The 18071-nt window shown below is 41.8% G+C and overlaps 1 protein-coding gene across 10 annotated transcripts in view; it reads left to right on the top strand.

Moving 5' to 3' along the window:
• Positions 1 to 18071, top strand: part of LOC126095226 (protein PTOV1 homolog) — a 316247-nt gene that overhangs the window by 124695 nt on the left and 173481 nt on the right. For all 10 annotated transcript variants that reach the window (XR_007521937.1, XR_007521939.1, XR_007521940.1 and 7 more), the window contains one exon: positions 14324 to 14486. Coding sequence is in view for 1 of the 10 variants with exons in the window: in XM_049909968.1 (XP_049765925.1) it covers positions 14324 to 14486 (163 nt within the window). In the remaining 9 variants the exon portion in view is untranslated. The remainder of the gene's footprint in view (positions 1 to 14323; positions 14487 to 18071) is intronic.

Raw genomic sequence — 18071 nt, 5'->3', positions numbered from 1 at the left:
TGCACTCAAAATCTTTTAGCAAATCTGGCCTGTCTGAAAATGCCTTACAGATGCCCAGGAGAATACCTTTTAATTCCTCCCTTTGACTATTTGTAATACCTTCAATATTCTCAATCTCTTTATTATTTCCATCCTTACAAATCTAATTAAGTTTGCACATACTTGTCCATACCTTCCAGAAATGGTACATCGTACCTACTTCCATTGCATTTTAACTTACCACTAGCAAAATCAATATTTACACACCATTTGCACAAAAAAATAGTTCCAAATATTAAATCAGTGCTGAGATTTTGAATTACCAAGAAATTGCACTTCAACAGCTGTCCTGCCAATTCCACAGCTAACAGTACCTCTTGTTTCACACTCTTTGATAGCTTACCAGTAGTACCAATAATTTTTATTTCAGAAACATGCATCACTGCTATACCCTCTGTGTTCTTAATAGATTCAAAAAATGCCTGTGAAATGCCATTCAAGCCACTACCACTGTCCAGTAAACACTTAACATGTATCTCTTGTACCCTTGCTGGTATTACAGGGTGCCACATTTCCTTTTTACTTACCAAATGATCTTCTTCATATAACAAATCCTCAATAATCCTTTTCCTGGAAAAACTATCATCCTGCCTATCAAAATGATGATCAGACACAGTCAAATGACAGATAGCATGGTCCTCTTCATCATTACCTCTCTCAAACTCTAACTCTTCATTAGGCCTAATATTATCCTCCTTTATTCTTACTTTACTTACAACAAGGCCATCATTATCAGTTATAAATGCAAATACCTCGTCCTCATCACTACTGGATTCGTCACTGCTATCATCATTACAGTTAATTATCAGAATCAGACCCACTGTCATTTTCACTGTCCTCAAATATTTGGCTAATTAGTTGATCCTTGTCTCCAGTATTAGACCACAAAGCAAAAAACCTGAATTCCTTATGTTCCTTTAAAAAATCTACCATTCATTTTGACACTTTGGGCACCCTGAGCAACATCAATACACCTTGTTTCTTCACTTAATTTTATTATAATAAGTTCCTCCTTTCATTTTATGGGATAAACATTGCTACCCACACCATCATTCAACATCTCACTAGAATTAGAAATTACACTTGTCTTGCTACTATCATTTACATTACCCTTACCTGTGATTACAGCACATTTATATATGAGTGGCTCTTCATCACTACCTGTTGGAGTGAGAGCCAAAACTGGAGCATTATCTAGTATAAATGGTTTGATCCAGAATTAAAGTCATCTCCTCCATTTCTTTTACTTGAATTTCTCCTACAATTTCCATGCCCATCCTGGCTATCCTCCACCCAAACATTCCTTGAATTTCTAGTGTAATTAGTCCTGTTCATCCTATTTACCAGAAATTCTCTCCCTGATTGATTATTGTTACCAAAATTCCTCCTACAATCTTCCACTGAGGGCTTCACCCTCTCCACTTTATCAACGTAATTTAAGAAATCACTAATATTACCCCTAGGGGCAGGTACAAGCAATTCTCTAACTTTATGGGGTAACTTAGTTTCTAAACCTATAAGTATTGATTCACTACCTAGTTCTTTGCCCAAATATTTCAGTTTCGTTTATCCAAAGCTGACAGAAACCTTTCACAGTACCCTTCATAGAGTCGGATCTCTCTCTCCTCCCCAAAATTCACTCAAAATTCTTTGCTGCTTCTCTTTGGACCAATATTCATCTCAAAATGCTTTCTCAAAGCTTTACCATGAAGTACAACTAGCAGCTACCTGAGCTGCCCATCCATAAGCATCTCCTTTCAAAAAGCCTCCTGAAAATGACGTTTTTTCTTTGTCAGTCCACGTTTCAGGCAAATCATTAAATTCCCTAATGAAATACAGTGGATGCACTTCCCCATATGGTTCAAAATTATTAAACTTCTTACAACTAACAAATGAAGGACTGTTTGGGACACTACATACTCTGTGCTTTATATTTTGTACCTCTTCCATCTTTTTCTCTATTTCAACAATTTTGAATCTACATTTTTATTTACTTATAGCAGTTTTTCCTCTACCATTACTGCACACTTGGTTTCCGTCTCCGTTTCAAAATCATTTTTAATCTGATTGATTTGTTTCTCAAGTTTAACCCTGTTTTCAGCACAAAATTCCCGGTAGCTTTGACTTCATCCTTACACTGCTTTTTAGAAGACTCCACCCTCCTACTATAGTCATCACAAAGCTTCTTTCTCACTTCTGCACCTGTACTACTCATTAATGTTAATTTCTCATTGTATTCTGCTCTACTCTCTTTTTATCTTTTCATCACAATATTTAACTACTGCCTCAACCTTCTTATTTAATTCTGGAAGATTAGAGCTGACTACCTTAATTTCCTTTTTAATTTCTTTCTTCAGTTCCTCCTTTAAGCTAGTCATGTCAGTTTTAATACTACTAATGTCTTCTTTCATACTGTTTTCCACCCTACTGTCTTCTTTTGTACTCATATTACTCAAACAACTCATAATTTGCTTTAACATTGCTTCCAAATTTCCATCTGCCATAAGCTTTTGCCTTTGCTGACTTTCGCTACTAGGTTCCTCCCTCTTAACCTTAATGATTTCGTCCACTTCAGTACTGTTTCTGTCCATTTCCCTCACATCACCATACAATGTATATGATGCTTTTATCATTCCGTCTACAGTAGGACTTTCGTCCCCAGCATTCAAAGTTACATTCATGTTTGATTTATAATCACTATCATCTACAGAACCTATCCCCTGCTGTCTACGCTCTCCCATCACACTGTCTTGTTCGTTAGGGTCACTGATTATGTATCACTTAATATAAAATGGCTTTTCCTATGAAATTACATTATTCTCAATCACTCTTCTCGTGCTGCTCAGCTGCTGCGGTTGACATCTCGATTTGTTGTCTGCTGCAAGTTGTAATTCTCTCAGCGAGGCTTCATGTTTATCCCAGTCGGCTGCGCTGATTGCCTACTCCTGTACTCAATGGCTGCTTCCATAGAACCTGCTCACTGATTGGCTGCTATCCTACTGTGGCCATGAAACCCCAACGCTGATTGGCTGTAACATCTCTTCCATGTAAATCACAGTAAACCGCTTGAGTTCACACTTTACTGTCAAAGTTTGTAAGTCCTAGTTTATTGTACCCACATACAATAGTCCTCATGTTGGAGCACCAAATGTGACAGTTCGCCTGCTTTATTTACTTGTTAATTGTCCTTGGTGTCGACGTGCTACATTGCTACACTGACTGAAAAATAGGCTGTGGAAGTACAACAGTGGCTATTTTAAATGATGTAGCTGACAGGTGCACATTTGCATTTCACAGTTTTTTACTTTCAGTGTTCACAACCCCCCAAAAATTGCACATTTATATGTGGCCAGTGCTCTATTGTTTAACTTTCAATAACCTCATTAATAGGCTGCAGGCGAACACCCACGTACTGCTACAATAGTTTAGTGTTGAACATGTATGAGCAGTAAAAGTATAACCACACAGTTCACTGTTCTTGTAGAATAATAAGGTATGTATGGAACAGACACTGTCATTGTTTTAACACATGGCCTGTTGGTGCAACACTTATTTCACAGTTAAGTGGATGCATTGTTGTTGATCTAACCAATATGGGTTCCTCGTCTGACTCTCTCATGACCAAAAATTGGGCCCTTATACATCCTCACAATAATAGGTACTGACACTACACATTGTTTGAAGTTAAATTTACAAAAATTACAATTAAATCTTAACTCATTAAATTAAATGAATACATCGAAAAAATTTTCCTTTTCACAGTTTCTTCTACTACAAGGTTTAGGCCGAATTATTTGTTTAAATGATGAAATTAACATATATAGTTATGCAAACAATACTTTTGACACAACTGGAAATTACTTCGGAATTAAGGGCTGGCTTTGCTAACATGCTTTCGAATAAAACCAGATAAATACTTTAAGAATACTGTTAGTTGTTTCTCCAAATGTTTATAATTAGTACATAATTTATATTTGTTTATAAGTCAATAATAGAATTTAAGTTACAAAACAATACTGATTTTGCCCTGTAATGAAAGATACTAACTAGAAATAGTCAAAATAAATTAGAAAATCAATTGCATACATAAAACTAAGCACAAAATTAGATCTGTTGTTATATTCTTTAAAACTGAGGTCCAACCTTTCTCTTTTATGAAAATGCAGGCTATACTCACACATGTTAATGGTAATTAGTTAAAAGTGAAAAAATGAATTTAAGGAGGCATATGGCAAAATAAGAGGGGAAGTAAAAATATCCCAGCTTGTTTCGTGACAGCATCATTTAAAAAAAAAAAAAAAAAAAAAAAAAAAAAAAAAAAAAAAAAAAAAAAAAAAAATTAAATTTTAGTGGTACGAGCCAACATGTTTTGTTATTGTATGAGTCCTCAGTACTTCTGAAAGAGAGAGAGAGAGAGAGAGAGAGAGAGAGAGAGAGAGAGAGAGAGAGAGACATCATCATGACTTGTTGACTATTCTCATTGAAGATAGCTGTATTTCATTATTTAAAACTTTTGTGAAACACGCATTACTCTCATGCAGTATGGGATTTTTGCTCCATGCGATCACGAGACTGGGAAATGAGTGCATACAGAGAGTCATGGTCAGCATAAGAAACATAATGTGCAAGGTGTGTCTAGCTCCAACATACTACCCATCATTCTAGCCCTAGCCTAACCCCAAAAGATAAAAACATATACAAACTATAGCAACCACAAGTGTCATAAAAAATTACATGTAGACTTACTGCAAAACACAGATATGGCCGTTACCAATTTTGAGAACTATGACAGGACACACTGCTACTTCAGTGTTGCTCATCTTGGCAAACAGGTCACTCCTGACCTCTTCATACATTAGCATAGACTCATAGAGTATAGGCTTGGCCCCCCATCTGCATTCATTTTCTGCTCATTCTTTTGCCGAGCATGTTGACGATGGTATGCAGCTAATTTTCCTATTTCAACTGCTGTCTTTTCCCTCGGCCATCCTTTCATCCTATTTCCTGGACAGGGCCTCTCCTCGTGTTGCCGTACTGATACTTCACCATTACAAAACTCATACTACTGTCTTCCTGTTGTACTCATCAAGGTCTGTTAAGATGAACTTAAATACAGAGCAGAGTTCTCTTGTGTTCTGTTGGCATCATGCTAATGTACAATGGAATCAGCTTGCCATTGCTTTATGGCTCTCAAGATGTTGATTCCATTTCAAGATCTTGTAAAAAATGAGGAGTGTTCAAAAGAAAAGGTACAAAACAATATTGTGGCTATAATTGCAGTCTGTATTCAAAAGTAATCACCAGAAGCCTGAGTGCAACTATCCTGCTGTTTCATGAACCGGAGAATTCCCTGTTATTAGAATTCCTGTGACTGTGACAGGAGCCAATCGTCCATTGTGTTCTTTAGTTCGATGTCTGAGCTGAAGTGCTTCCCTTTCATATGATTTTTTAGCAGATGCATGTGGAAGTCATGGTGATATATCCAGACTGTAGGGCAGCTGCTCAAGCTGCCCTCATTTGAACTTGGCTATTACACTTTGTGTGACCTTGAAGATGTGGCCATGCCCATGCCCATGCCATTTGGTTGTGATGGACATGAATAGGCTATGGAGTATCTCACAGTATATTTCAGTATTAATGGTTTTTCCATGCTCGAGAAATTCGATGAGTATCATACCTCAGACATCAGAAATGTCGGCGAGCATTACCTGCCTTCTGAAGGCACAGTTTGAATTTTTTAGGGGGAGGTGACGACACTACATTAATGTCCCTAGATGTTTCACTGTGTTATCTCAAAGCAGGATATGCATATTTCATTTCTTCTTTTCTGTCTGTATCGAATTTCCTGTCTTTCTTAACTGTTCACCTTTCTTACGTGTCAGCTTCTGCTTGTTTCCCATCTGCATTATATTTTTCTAGGATACGTTTGTCCTGCATGGAATATCCTTCATGATTTTGAAATTTAAAAAACTAATGTGGCACAGTTGACTCTGTTTTGCAAGAGGAAATAGAAACTATTGGTTAGAGGGTGTTGGGATAGTGGGTTAGCCCTGTCTATGTTTAAAAGAAGTGAAATCAAAATCTGCTTCACAGTGAGTTACTGCTATCACAAATTTGACGTGAGTGAATGACCCAGTATGCAAAAATATCTTCACATGAAATGAAAAATTTCCACACACTATGTAAATTTCACATTAAAATGGCCCCAAAGACAGGTACATATGCAAGAAATAAATTATAAATGACTCATAGTTCTCATGTGCAATTCCTGCACGCACTGCAGCTGCAGGTTAAAGCACAAGCTACAGAATGGAGCAAAAGTGGTTGTTTCAACTTATTCCATCCCAGAATGTCTCTCACTGTGCCATCCTAACTGCAGGATGTAAAAAGAAATCAGAAGTAAGATGCTGGATAAGGGTCACCACACTCCCATTGCCACTACCAACCCCTTACCACAGGGGACACATCCCTGTGGAAGACACAAGTGCAAGACCTATTAATCCACCCACCCAGCACATCCTACTCGTGTCCTTATCATGTGCCATCAGAGGCAGCCGTATGATATACCAGCTCTGATGATGAGATCACTGCAAAGCATTTTATGTGAGGATGACCACTGACACACTGTACAGTAGAATGAATGGCCACTGCCAAACTGTGGTCAAGAACAAAGTTGACCACACGGTGGCAAAACATGCTGCTAAGCGGAACACGCTCAAGTTTAGTGGCTGTTTCACAATCTGGGCCATTTGGATATTTCCCTCCAGCTTTAGCTTTTCTAAACCACACAAATGGAAGTTATCCTTACTACACGTCCTTTGCTCCTGTAACACTCATTGTCCCAATCTCTGCTAACCCACTCTTCCCACATCCTTTATACAACAGTTTCCACTTCCTCCATCCTGTCACCCGCTCCCAACCCACACCTCCGCATCACTTTCATCATGCTCTGCACCCCACTGGTTCCTGACCCTTGAAAGCTACTAAGTTTTCTTTCTCTTTTGTGTGTGCCTATCAACAACTCAAGGCTTTGCTATTCGGTGATTAGCCTCCTTCCATCCTCAATGATTGACATTCTGTCAGTAATTTCCAGAATGATGTCATCAGTACTATTTGTTTTGTTTTCTTTACCTTGTATCTTTGTGTTGGAGCATAAATGACTGTTTTACCAAACTGGTTATATCTTAAGTTTATTGAGCAAGAATTTATGTAGAATACACACTTAGGTCATAAAAGTGAGTAAACTAAAAATCCATACATTGAAGTCTCAACTTACCGTTGTCTTACGTAGAAAATTTGAAATGATACGTTAAAACGTTAATGCAGGATATCAAGAAAAATCATATATTTCAAACTTCAAATATGTGACATTTGTTTTCTTTCTATTGTCTTATGAATAGCTGTGATGATCAACTGGTTTGAAGTGAACTTCGGTCTTGGCTGAAGACTAACGATGGACATTTTCGTGTGCAAAATTTTCCTTGCTCACCCCCCAGACCTGTTGCTCAACTTTTTGACCACATGGGTTCAAGTACATCTTTCGGCATTTTGCCTTCCAGGGGCATCTTACCACACCGCAGTGATCTTCTGCAAGTTCCACGCAGTAATTTATTGTCTAACCCCATGGGGCATGTTTTCAACATGCAGGGAGAACTCGCACTTTTGTCACACGAGTTACTAACCCCCACCCCTGCCGTCAACACCCCCCCGACACTCTCAGGGGGCTCCGGTTCCGACTGCTCAGACGCTCGCCTCTCCCACAGCTCCACCTGTGTCTGCCGCATTGGCGATCCGTGTTATTTCCGAGGTGGGCAAATTCAAATCCGTATCTGTAACCTATGGGCCATTGTATGGGACCCCAACACGTATCGCACAACCGCTCGTTCCCACAGTACCAACCGTGCCAGCCATGTCATGTTTTCGCGACACGTCGAGGACAATGCAACCCGCCATAGCTACGGACGTTCTTGCCTGTAACACACCTACGCCTACTGTGCCAGCCTGCTGTAAGGCCTCTCCTGCCACGGACCAGCCGGTTTTCCAAGGGACGCCGGAGCCCCCTTTGTCCCCTCCCCCAGGTCGTCTGCCGAAGCTGCCACCCTTGTATGAAGACGACCCTGCATCATGGTTTGTGTTTGTCGAGCATCTTTTCGAGTAGCATCACGTGTTAGATGACAGCTTTAAATTCCTGTGTCTCGTCACGCACCTCCGTGATCACTCGGACCTAATTTGCGATCTACTCCTCTCGCCACCACCTCCTCCGAAGTATGAGTTTGTGAAGAAAATGATCGTGGAATGCCTCGCCTGCTCACCACAAGAATTAATCATCAAGATCTTGTACGAGGAATACCTGGGGGACTAAACTCCATCACAACTCTGGTGCCGCCTTCGGTTTCTTGTGAGTCAGCATACCATGCTGGATGTCACTCTGTGGGCGGTGTTGTCTGCCAAATTGCCTATCGACCTACAGATCCACCTGCTACCGCACTCCTTAGAGTCAATCTGCTCTCATCTCTGCATCGCAGACCAACTGTATTCATTGCTACGACAACACCAACCAGCTCACCACTCACCGCTAGTTGGCACAACTGCTCCTCCTTACTGGCCATCTGCTGGCAGAGGCAGGGTTTGCTCCACCTCTGTGCCTTCTACATTGCCTGGCAGTGTCCGCTTGCTCTCTCCACCGTCTGAGCTCTCCAGGATCGCCCACGCACCATACGTGCTGGTCACCACCACCACCGCTGCATCCGGCTCATCCGTACTGCTGGTGCCACAAGATTTTTGGTGATAATACCAAGAAATGCTGATTACCTTGCCAGCACCCAAACGCCGATCGCAGGAACTAAAAGATGCCAATCCCTGCAGGGAACCTCATACATTGCACTCAATTCACTCGTCTATCCGGCTCGTTTTCCTAATTGACACTGGTGCTGACATGTCTATCATACCTAAATCGATGGCTCTCTCTGTCTTTTCACCAACAAAGTCACTTCTACGAGCTGTCAACGCATCAATGTTACAAACCTCAGGCTCTGTCAAAGTTATGGTGCACCTATCTCCTTCTGTGTTTTCTGTAGACTTTTTACATTGCCGACATTGATGAACCAATTCTAGGTATCTATTTTTTGTCCCATTACAAACTCTCTCCGAATGTAGTTCAGGGCTCAGTGATACACCATCCCACTGACACTCAGATACTGTGATCCTGCACTTATGTTTCACCTTCTGTTTCTCTCACAACATGTGAGTTGGTATGTGAGTGCTCCATCCTCACGGGCGACATAGTGACCTGCGTCACTAACCTACTGTCAGAATATGACTTGGCAGCATAACTCCCCTGGGAAAATGACAAGCTGAAACAACGAATAGCACACACTTACAATGAGCTTGTCGCGGCTCATACCTTGCCACTGAAACTGCAGTCCACAGCCCCGCCACCTAATTGTGTTTCTGCAGCAGACACCAGCTCAGACACTCATCAGGCTAGTCCAAAAACATTAATTGCGTGTGACGATTCGCATCCGGTAGACTCCGCATCCCTGACGCGCTTGACACATTCACTGCCATATGTGTCAGACAGTGCTTCTAATAAGTTGCGCGCACGATACGACCACGCCCACCACGCGAGCAACCGCCCTGCGTGTTGATAAACATTCCCCTTCTCTCACGCGGCAGCCACGTGACACAGCAGCCATCGCTGTTCCATGCGCAATGCCAACTCCACTCTCGCCTGTGCCAGATACCAAGTGCAAGTTTGACAGCTGACAGTCTCCACACATTCCGACCCGCTCTGCACTGCGTGTGCAGCCGCCCTCTCAAAACAAGTGCACGTTGCACTCACGTACTAGACATGTGACTTTCGTACTGCCTTTTCCGACTCGCACTAACGGCTGCACCTCGTCACGTCCTACCTGTCCAAAAACTTCACGTCAGGACACTGATTAGTCTCATGTGCAGTTCTCAGTTTCTTCTGTCACTGATGGAACGACACACAAGATAGTTATCACTGCCAGCCCTCCTATTAGGCACAAGGTTAGACCCTTCAACCCTATTAAGTTGCGTGCAGACCAGCAGCAAATTAACAAACTTTTGGAGGCAGGTATCCTGCAACCATCAGACAACAACTGGTCTTCACTGATCCACCTCGTCCTCAAACGTGGCAGTTCTTTTAGAATGTGTGGCAACAACAGACGCTTAAGCGTTCGTACTGTCGTGGACAATTACCCCGTGCCTAACATAAATGATTTCACTCCTATGTTATCGGGCGCTAAGATCTTCAATGTTATTAACTGTAAACATGCCTACCACCAGATTCCTGTAGCGCCGGATGACATCCCTAAAACAGTTATTATCATGCTGCTTGGTGTGTTCCATTACAACTTCATGCCTTTTGCCCTAAAAAACGCAGCGCAAACGTGGCAGTGCTTCATTGACTCCATCTTATGACAGTTAGTTTTGCTTCACATAGATGGATGACATATTCATTTTCAGCAAGTCAGTGGAGGAAGATGAAAATAATTTATCCATGGTCCTCCAGACCTGAATTCAAACTGCGTCGAGGTCTTGGGTTACAGTGTCTCCACCGACGGAATACAGCCTCCCAAATCTCGCTTGCATGCCATCATTTCACTGCCGCCACCGGCTACTTACAAAGAACTCAGACGTTTCCTGGACACAATAAGTTACCACCACCGTCACCTGCCTTCTGCCGCCGCTGTGCAGGCCCCGCTGACAGACTCACTGTCGGGTAAACAGACTTCAGGACTCAAACCCGTTCACTGGACTGCCCCTATGCTGGAGGCTTTCAATGCACTAAAGACTTCTTTAGCTCATGCCGTGACACTCGCCCACGCCGACCCCTCGGCCAAGTTGTTCATCACTACGGACACCAGTGACATCGCAGTGGGAGTGGTAGTACAGCAACGCAAGGCAGACATGGTTTTCCCTCTTCATTTCTTCTCTAAAAAGCTATCAACAGCTCAGAAGAAATACTCCACTTTCGATAGAGAACTCCTTGCAGTCTACAAGGTCGTCAAACACTTCTGCCCCAACTAGGAGGGTTGCTCGTTCTTCATCCTCACAGATCACAAACCACTCGCAATCATTTTCTGCACCTCCCCCCTCCGAGGACGCACCCCCTCGGCGTTTCCGTCACTTTGATCTAGTCTGCCAATCCACAACAGACATTCGCTACATCAAAGGCATAGACAACATCACCACAGATTTTTTCCCGGTTCAATTCTATTTCACGCATCATTGACTTATCCAACCTGGTCACTCTACAAGCCTCCGATGAGGAATCTCCAGCACTCCTCATGGACCCTCAAAGCTAAATTTCCCGGCGTTGTGGATGAGGTGTGGTGTGACTCTTCTACTGGTACCTTACACCCGTTACTCCCACCCCTCCCCTCCCCCCTAACCCCCCCTACCCCCCCTGCACCAGCAGGTCTTCGACACTCTGCATAATGTCGCTCACCCTGGTGTCTGTGCCACTACACAGCTCATCTCCAAGTGTTGTGTTTGGAAAAATATAAAATGGGACTGTCAGACCGGGGCTCGCAGCTGCGTCCCCTGCCAACGCAACAAAATCGGCCGCCACACCACCCCACCCCTGGGCAAGTTCGACGTCCCTCCAGGACAATTTCGTCATGTACATATCGATCTTATCGGTCCTCTTCCACCGTCAGAGGGCCTCAGATACATTCTATCAACAATTAACTGCATGTCCTGCTGGGTAGAGGCAGACACCTTACCTAACATCACTGTCGAGACCAAGGCTAATGGTTTTATCTCCTCATGGATTGCTAGGTTTGGTTGTCCGACCACCATCACCACTGACCAGGGTCGGCAGTTTGAGTCTTCCCTGTTCACCATTTTATGTAACGTCTGCGGCATAAAGAAAATTGGCACCACAGCCTATCACCCACAAAGCAACGGGTTAGTGGAATGGTGGCACTGTACTCTAAAAACGGCGCTCAGGTGCCACAACTGCCTCTGGTCCAAAGCACTTCCGTGGGTACTTCTCGGCCTCCGTTCAACTTTCAAGCCCGACTTACTGGGAACTATCTCAGAATTCGTTTTTGGGGAGAACCCCATCCTACCAGGGGAACTCATTCAGCCTCAAGTCCCTGAAGACTCCCTCCCCCACGCCGGATTTCATAAGTCGCATACGCACCCACTTCAAACACGCACGCCTGCACCCACCTATCAGCGACTCCGCACCAGACACTTACGTGCCAACTGCTCTCAACACTTTCTCCCATGTAATGCTGAGAGATGATTCAGTCTGACAACCTCTGCAACCACCTTATCTTGGCCCCTTTAAAGTCCTTTGGCGGGGTGATACAGTTTTCGACATCATCGTCAAAGACAGTCCACAAACTGTTTTGTCACACCAACTCAAACCAGCATTCGTGGACTCTGGTGTCGCTCTGCTGGCTCAGTCTGATCCTCCCAACGACTCTCCCGCCAGTGTCCCTCCCGCCATGGAGTCTGACAGTGTTTCTCCTCGGGCCACCACGCCGTTTTGTTCACCCGACACCTCCCCGTCACCTTTCGCAGGTTTCTCAGATACAACACCCTCCACCCCGTGTGCGGGTTTCACTGCTACCTCATCGACCATGGAGACACCATCTCCCATAGTCACCTTGCTCTGCAACATACCCCTACACCGCGTGGACGACATTTCAGTTGTCACTCTCGACGACCGAGTTCTCATTCTACTCACAGACACCGCTGCCCCGCCACCCAACGGCCAGCTAAACGTCAGTGTTGTACATAGCCTCACTCTCCCTTGTGAGTGCGACCTGATGACAGTTCGCACCTTCATCTCGCTGGACGGCTCGATTAGCATCTGGAGTTGCCACACCTACACCTCGCCATCCACCGTTCAGCCCGCCTGCTCTTGGGCTGGCCACCGCATTGTCTGTCCTCGCTGGCTCAACAACTTCGAAGTGGACCTGCCTCCCATCGCTCCGCCTCCGCACACTGTCCCGGTCGGTGTGTAGGTCATGGTCATGTGTCTACCAGCTCGTACGACCACCAAAAACAGTGTCAATGCCCACATGGCCTCCCTCAAGTCTCAATGCAGCACTTCGTACTGGAGGGGGGCGGGGGGGGGGGGGGGTGTCTGTGTGGCATTGATAGGTCATATTGACCATAGACAACATTAATCTTCGGAACTCGGGACACTCATCTGAGCTGTCTGTTAATTCAGTCTGTTTGTATACCTTGTACTGTGTGCACGTGTATGATAATTATCGAAATATATGTATGTGTGGATATTAGTGGGGACAGTTTATTCCGTATACCGCTATTCGTATCCTGTTCCCAAAGAAGTAACAAAATTACAAAACTAAGCTGAAAGATCAGGTCATCTGCGAACTAGCATTGAATACTCCAAACTCTTGTAACTGAAGTACAGCCTTTGGAGATGGGATGGATGGGCTGGAGTGGGAGGGGGTGGGGAAGCGGGGGACGGAGGGAGGTAGTTGAGAGGGAATGGTGTTGCATCAGCAAGAGTAGACTATATCATCTAATGATCATGTTGTCTTTTAAAGTGATGTAAGGCTCTTGGGTTTCCAGCTGAGAGAGTGTGTGTCACTTACATCATCTTGTGGTGAAGTGACATTGTTAAATATGATATAAATAACACTTTTTTAAACACTAAACCATTTATACAAATTTGATGGACTGGGAACCTGGGGTCATTACATTACTGTGACATTGTGAAGGAAAGCATAGGCCATTCTTGACACTGATGTTTGCTGATACTGATAAACTGTTCCTTTTGTGTCATATAACCTAAAATGAATGTTCACACTGTTTTAAAATATTCAACATAAGGCATGCAAAAAATTTTACATCATTAGCAAGGGGCTTTTGATGATTGGCATGAGAAGTTTATATATTGAAGAACAATGTAGTTATGTTATTAATAACTCATGTCTCAGGAGAAAGAAAGAAGTGTAGTCTGATGCATAATGAAGTCTTAATATTGTCAATAGTGATATCATAGTAAAAACTGTGCTGTAGAATTCTGTTGTCAGGCTACGAAAATTTGTTGCTTATGTGGATAAGAAATATTTTTTGGTAATCAATAGATACAAGACAACAACAAGAGCATACATCATTCGACCACATCTCATGTAATAAACATTATTTTCTTTTCAGTGCATATTGGAACAACTTGAGATCGTAGTGGCTGTGATACATTCCTTTTTTTGGTTATGTATGACTTCATCTTTGTTACTTGATACTAAAAGCAAATATATTTTTTTCACAGGAATGCTGACACATGGCCTCAGAAACTAATCATGCAGTTGGTGCCAAAACAACTGATGGCAGTTATTGATGGATTTGTCCTGTACAATTCAAATCCTCTGCACTTCCATCCACAGAATTGCAAAGCCCTTGAATCTGTGGTCAAAATTATGCGTTATGGTTTTGTAAGTTATTAGTTCTTTTTGCGTACTTTATCATGGACAAACTTAATTTTTGTTAGTAATAATTTTTATAAAAAGAATTTTGAACTAGCTGCTTTGCATTTCATGGAGGAACATCTTATTTGTCCATAACATGTAGAAATATCATTAAAAAAATAAATAAGCTGTGTTATGAGCACAAATAACTACAGAAAGAGCTCTCATACTTCATAGTACAAACATGTTATGATTTAGATATGCCTTGCTTTATAAACCAGCCCAGGAGTTACTGAGCTCATGTTACAGATTTTCCAGAATTCTTGAATTGGTTTTGTTACGTCACATCCATTAAAAGTGATATTAGTCCCCTTTTTGTGAAAATGTAGCCCACTGATAAGAGCACATCTTGACCAATCAGCACAGAAAAACTGAATGCTACAATTAAATATGGTGCTGGAAAGAATAAAAAAAAAAAACCACACACACCTCTAGTTCGTTAAAGGATTTTTCCAAAAGTCAGCTAGTGATTGTCATCAGATAAGTATGTCAAAATTAACGCAAGAGACAAATTAGAAAAGCTTTTTTATAAATATTACAAAGCTACTATAACATCAGGAGTGAAAGTACATATTGAGTACAGGTACTTACAATATGCTTAGGAAAACTCATACAACTGAGAAATAGAAGAAAAATGTACTATCTCCTGCGCAGTTGCCTTTAGGCATATTGGGAAAATATGTTATTTTCAGATGTTGCATACCAGACTGAAGGCAGGAGACTCGAGGACTGTATTATTTCATCTTGGCACCATATAGCATTGAAACAAACAAGGACACAGCTTTTAAAATATGCAAAATGTTGTGAATATCCCTTATACATTACATCTTTTTTTTTTACAATAAACGCCATATCATCAATGATAAAATAAAACATAGATTACGTTATGAGCCAAAACCTGTTATAGGATGTATCTAAAGATCACACAACAGACTAGGCACAATGTCCAAATATTCCACTGAGAGAGAGAGAGAGAGAGAGCAATGTAAAGGCCATCATTGTAAAAGAGGACTTTACAATTTTTAATTACTGTTTTCTGAACAAAGTAAACAAACTGCAAGCTGTTGAGAACACAGGTGGGTCATGTCAAAAAACAGACCCTTATTACTAAATAATAAACTTTTCCAACCACATCAGGGTAGACTGTGGATCAATAGAAATAGGGGGAGGGGCTGTGGGGGGGGGGGGGGGCACTAAATTCAGGGTAGGGGGAAGATGAGATAGTAGGCCATTAAACTGAAACTTCATGAGTATGTTCACAGCGTCATTAGAACATGTCACGTCCCCCTTCCCTACCCCTCCTCCCCCCCCCACCCTCCTCCTCCCGGTAATATGCTTCAATGATGCTGTTAATGCTGTTATACTTGTGAACATACAACATACTCATGGGGTTTCAGCTTAATGGCCTACCTTAAAAGAGAATAACATACTGAAAAAAGTAGCAAGATGATTTCTGTTATAGTGTAATTTTGAATATCATAATGTTTATTATATAAAATTTAGTGAAAATGTACCACTAGAGTAACATTCTCACCCATTGCCCCTCCCCCCCCCCCCCCCCAACTTTTTCTGTACCCCTCCATCCCTTCCTGCTGCTACTCTTGCTTTCAGCTCCTTCGTTCTGCCCTGCACCCTCACCCGACCATCCCTTGCCTATTTTCCTACCCCTGCACCCCCCCCCCCCCAACATCTATCTCATTGTTCCCTATCCTGCCCTGAGTGCCTCTCTCCACAGCCTCCCCCTATTCTTGCCTATCCCTAGCCCAGCCTAACACGGTTGGAAAAGTTTATTATTTTGTGATGAGATTTCTTTTTTTGACATGACCCATAGGTAGCCTCAATTGGTTGAAGTCTGTTTGCTTTGTTTGGAAAACAGTAATTAAAATTTGTAATGTCTTCCTTTACAATGATAGCCTTCACATTTCTCTCTCTCTCTCTCTCTCTCTCTCTCTCTCTCTCTCTCTCTCTCTCTCTCTCTTTTGCTCTCTCAATGGAATATTTGGACATTGTGCCTAGTGTGCTGTACAATCTTTGTTTATGTATGATATTACAGTGTCTGTGTTAATCCAAATTATGCTGTAAAATTTGTTTTGATATGTGTTCATGTCTGAAGGAACAGGCACTGTGGCAACTACAGATGTTGAGAAATACATGAAATGTATTCGCAGTTGCGAATGTGGACTACCATAAGCTGTAAAATGGAATGAAAATCAGTGCCGGACCGGGACTGGAACCTGGGTTTCCCTTTTTTGACAAGTGGTTGCCTTACATCTTGACTATGTGTGCATGACTCATGGTCAGACCCAAACTTCTGTGTCATCAACCATCTGTCTACAACACAGGTACTGTAATATTGTATTTATCTGCCAACACCTGGCAAGCAATTTTCAAGTAAACTGTCTTCCTCATTTTGGGAATATACATAATGGATGCATGAGTATAGGTTGTAGATGCATGGTTGATGACATATGGAAGTTTGGGTGTGGCTGTGAGCCTTGCTCATATAGCCAAGTGGTAAGGCAACTGCTCACGAAAAGCAGGAAACCCAGGTTTGAGTCCCAGGTCTGCCCAAATTTTCTTTCTTGTCATTCTATTACACAGCTGGTGGGGTAGTCCATATTCACAACTGCGAATACATTTCATGTACTTTGTATATGCTCCATGACAGGTTTTGGCTCATAATGTATTGTGTGTTTTAATTTTCATTGACAACATGACATTTATTGTAAGAAACAGATGTAATGTGGTAAGGGATATCTACAATGTATTGTATATTAAAAAAGCTGTATGCTGGTTTGTTTTGATGTTTGAGATCAATGCCATCTGGTGTCAGGTTGAAATAATCTGGACTTTGTGTCTGCTCCCTAACATCTTTTGCAAATACCTAACAACAGTTGCACGTGAGATCGTAAGTTTTTCTGGTATTGCTCACTTGTACAAGCTTCCCTAAGCATGTTGTAAGTACTTGCACTCAATACGTAGTTTCGTTCCTGATGTTACATTGACCTTGTAATATTTATATAAAAGCTTTTCTAATTTAACTTTTGTGTAAATTTTGCCACAGTTATCTGATGATGATCATTTGAAATGCATCATAAATAAAATATTTAGTGATCAAGACGTTTCCATGGAATTACTACCTACATGTACTTTTTATAGTTCTTTGTTGTTTTCTTCCATGGTTTTGTCTTGTTGGTTTCTGTTATTTGTAATATCTTTTCATTCCATGTTGTACTTTCATTCAATAATTCTTCAGTAATTTTTTTTACTTTTGTAACCATCTGAATCCTTCACTACTGCTTCAAGTTTTACTTTATATTTAAGATAATTAGTAGCATGTTATGAACCTCAGTTGGTATAATTGATTAAAATATTTCAAAATATAGAGTCATTGCATGTTTCAGTTTTACATTTTTTATATTATGTTCATGCTGATCAGTCTCATGTTCTGCCACATGGAAGACTGAGAAATGTTATTTACAAAATCTTTCTTGATATGTTAAAAACTGCATAATTTGTTCCCTTAAAAATGCAACAATGAGTAACTGATGA

Source organism: Schistocerca cancellata, chromosome 8, assembly GCF_023864275.1.
Source record: "Schistocerca cancellata isolate TAMUIC-IGC-003103 chromosome 8, iqSchCanc2.1, whole genome shotgun sequence".
Classification (NCBI taxonomy): Eukaryota; Metazoa; Arthropoda; class Insecta; order Orthoptera; family Acrididae; genus Schistocerca; species Schistocerca cancellata.
Note: the sequence above shows the minus strand (reverse complement) of the source record. Positions and strands in the feature narration are given on the sequence as shown.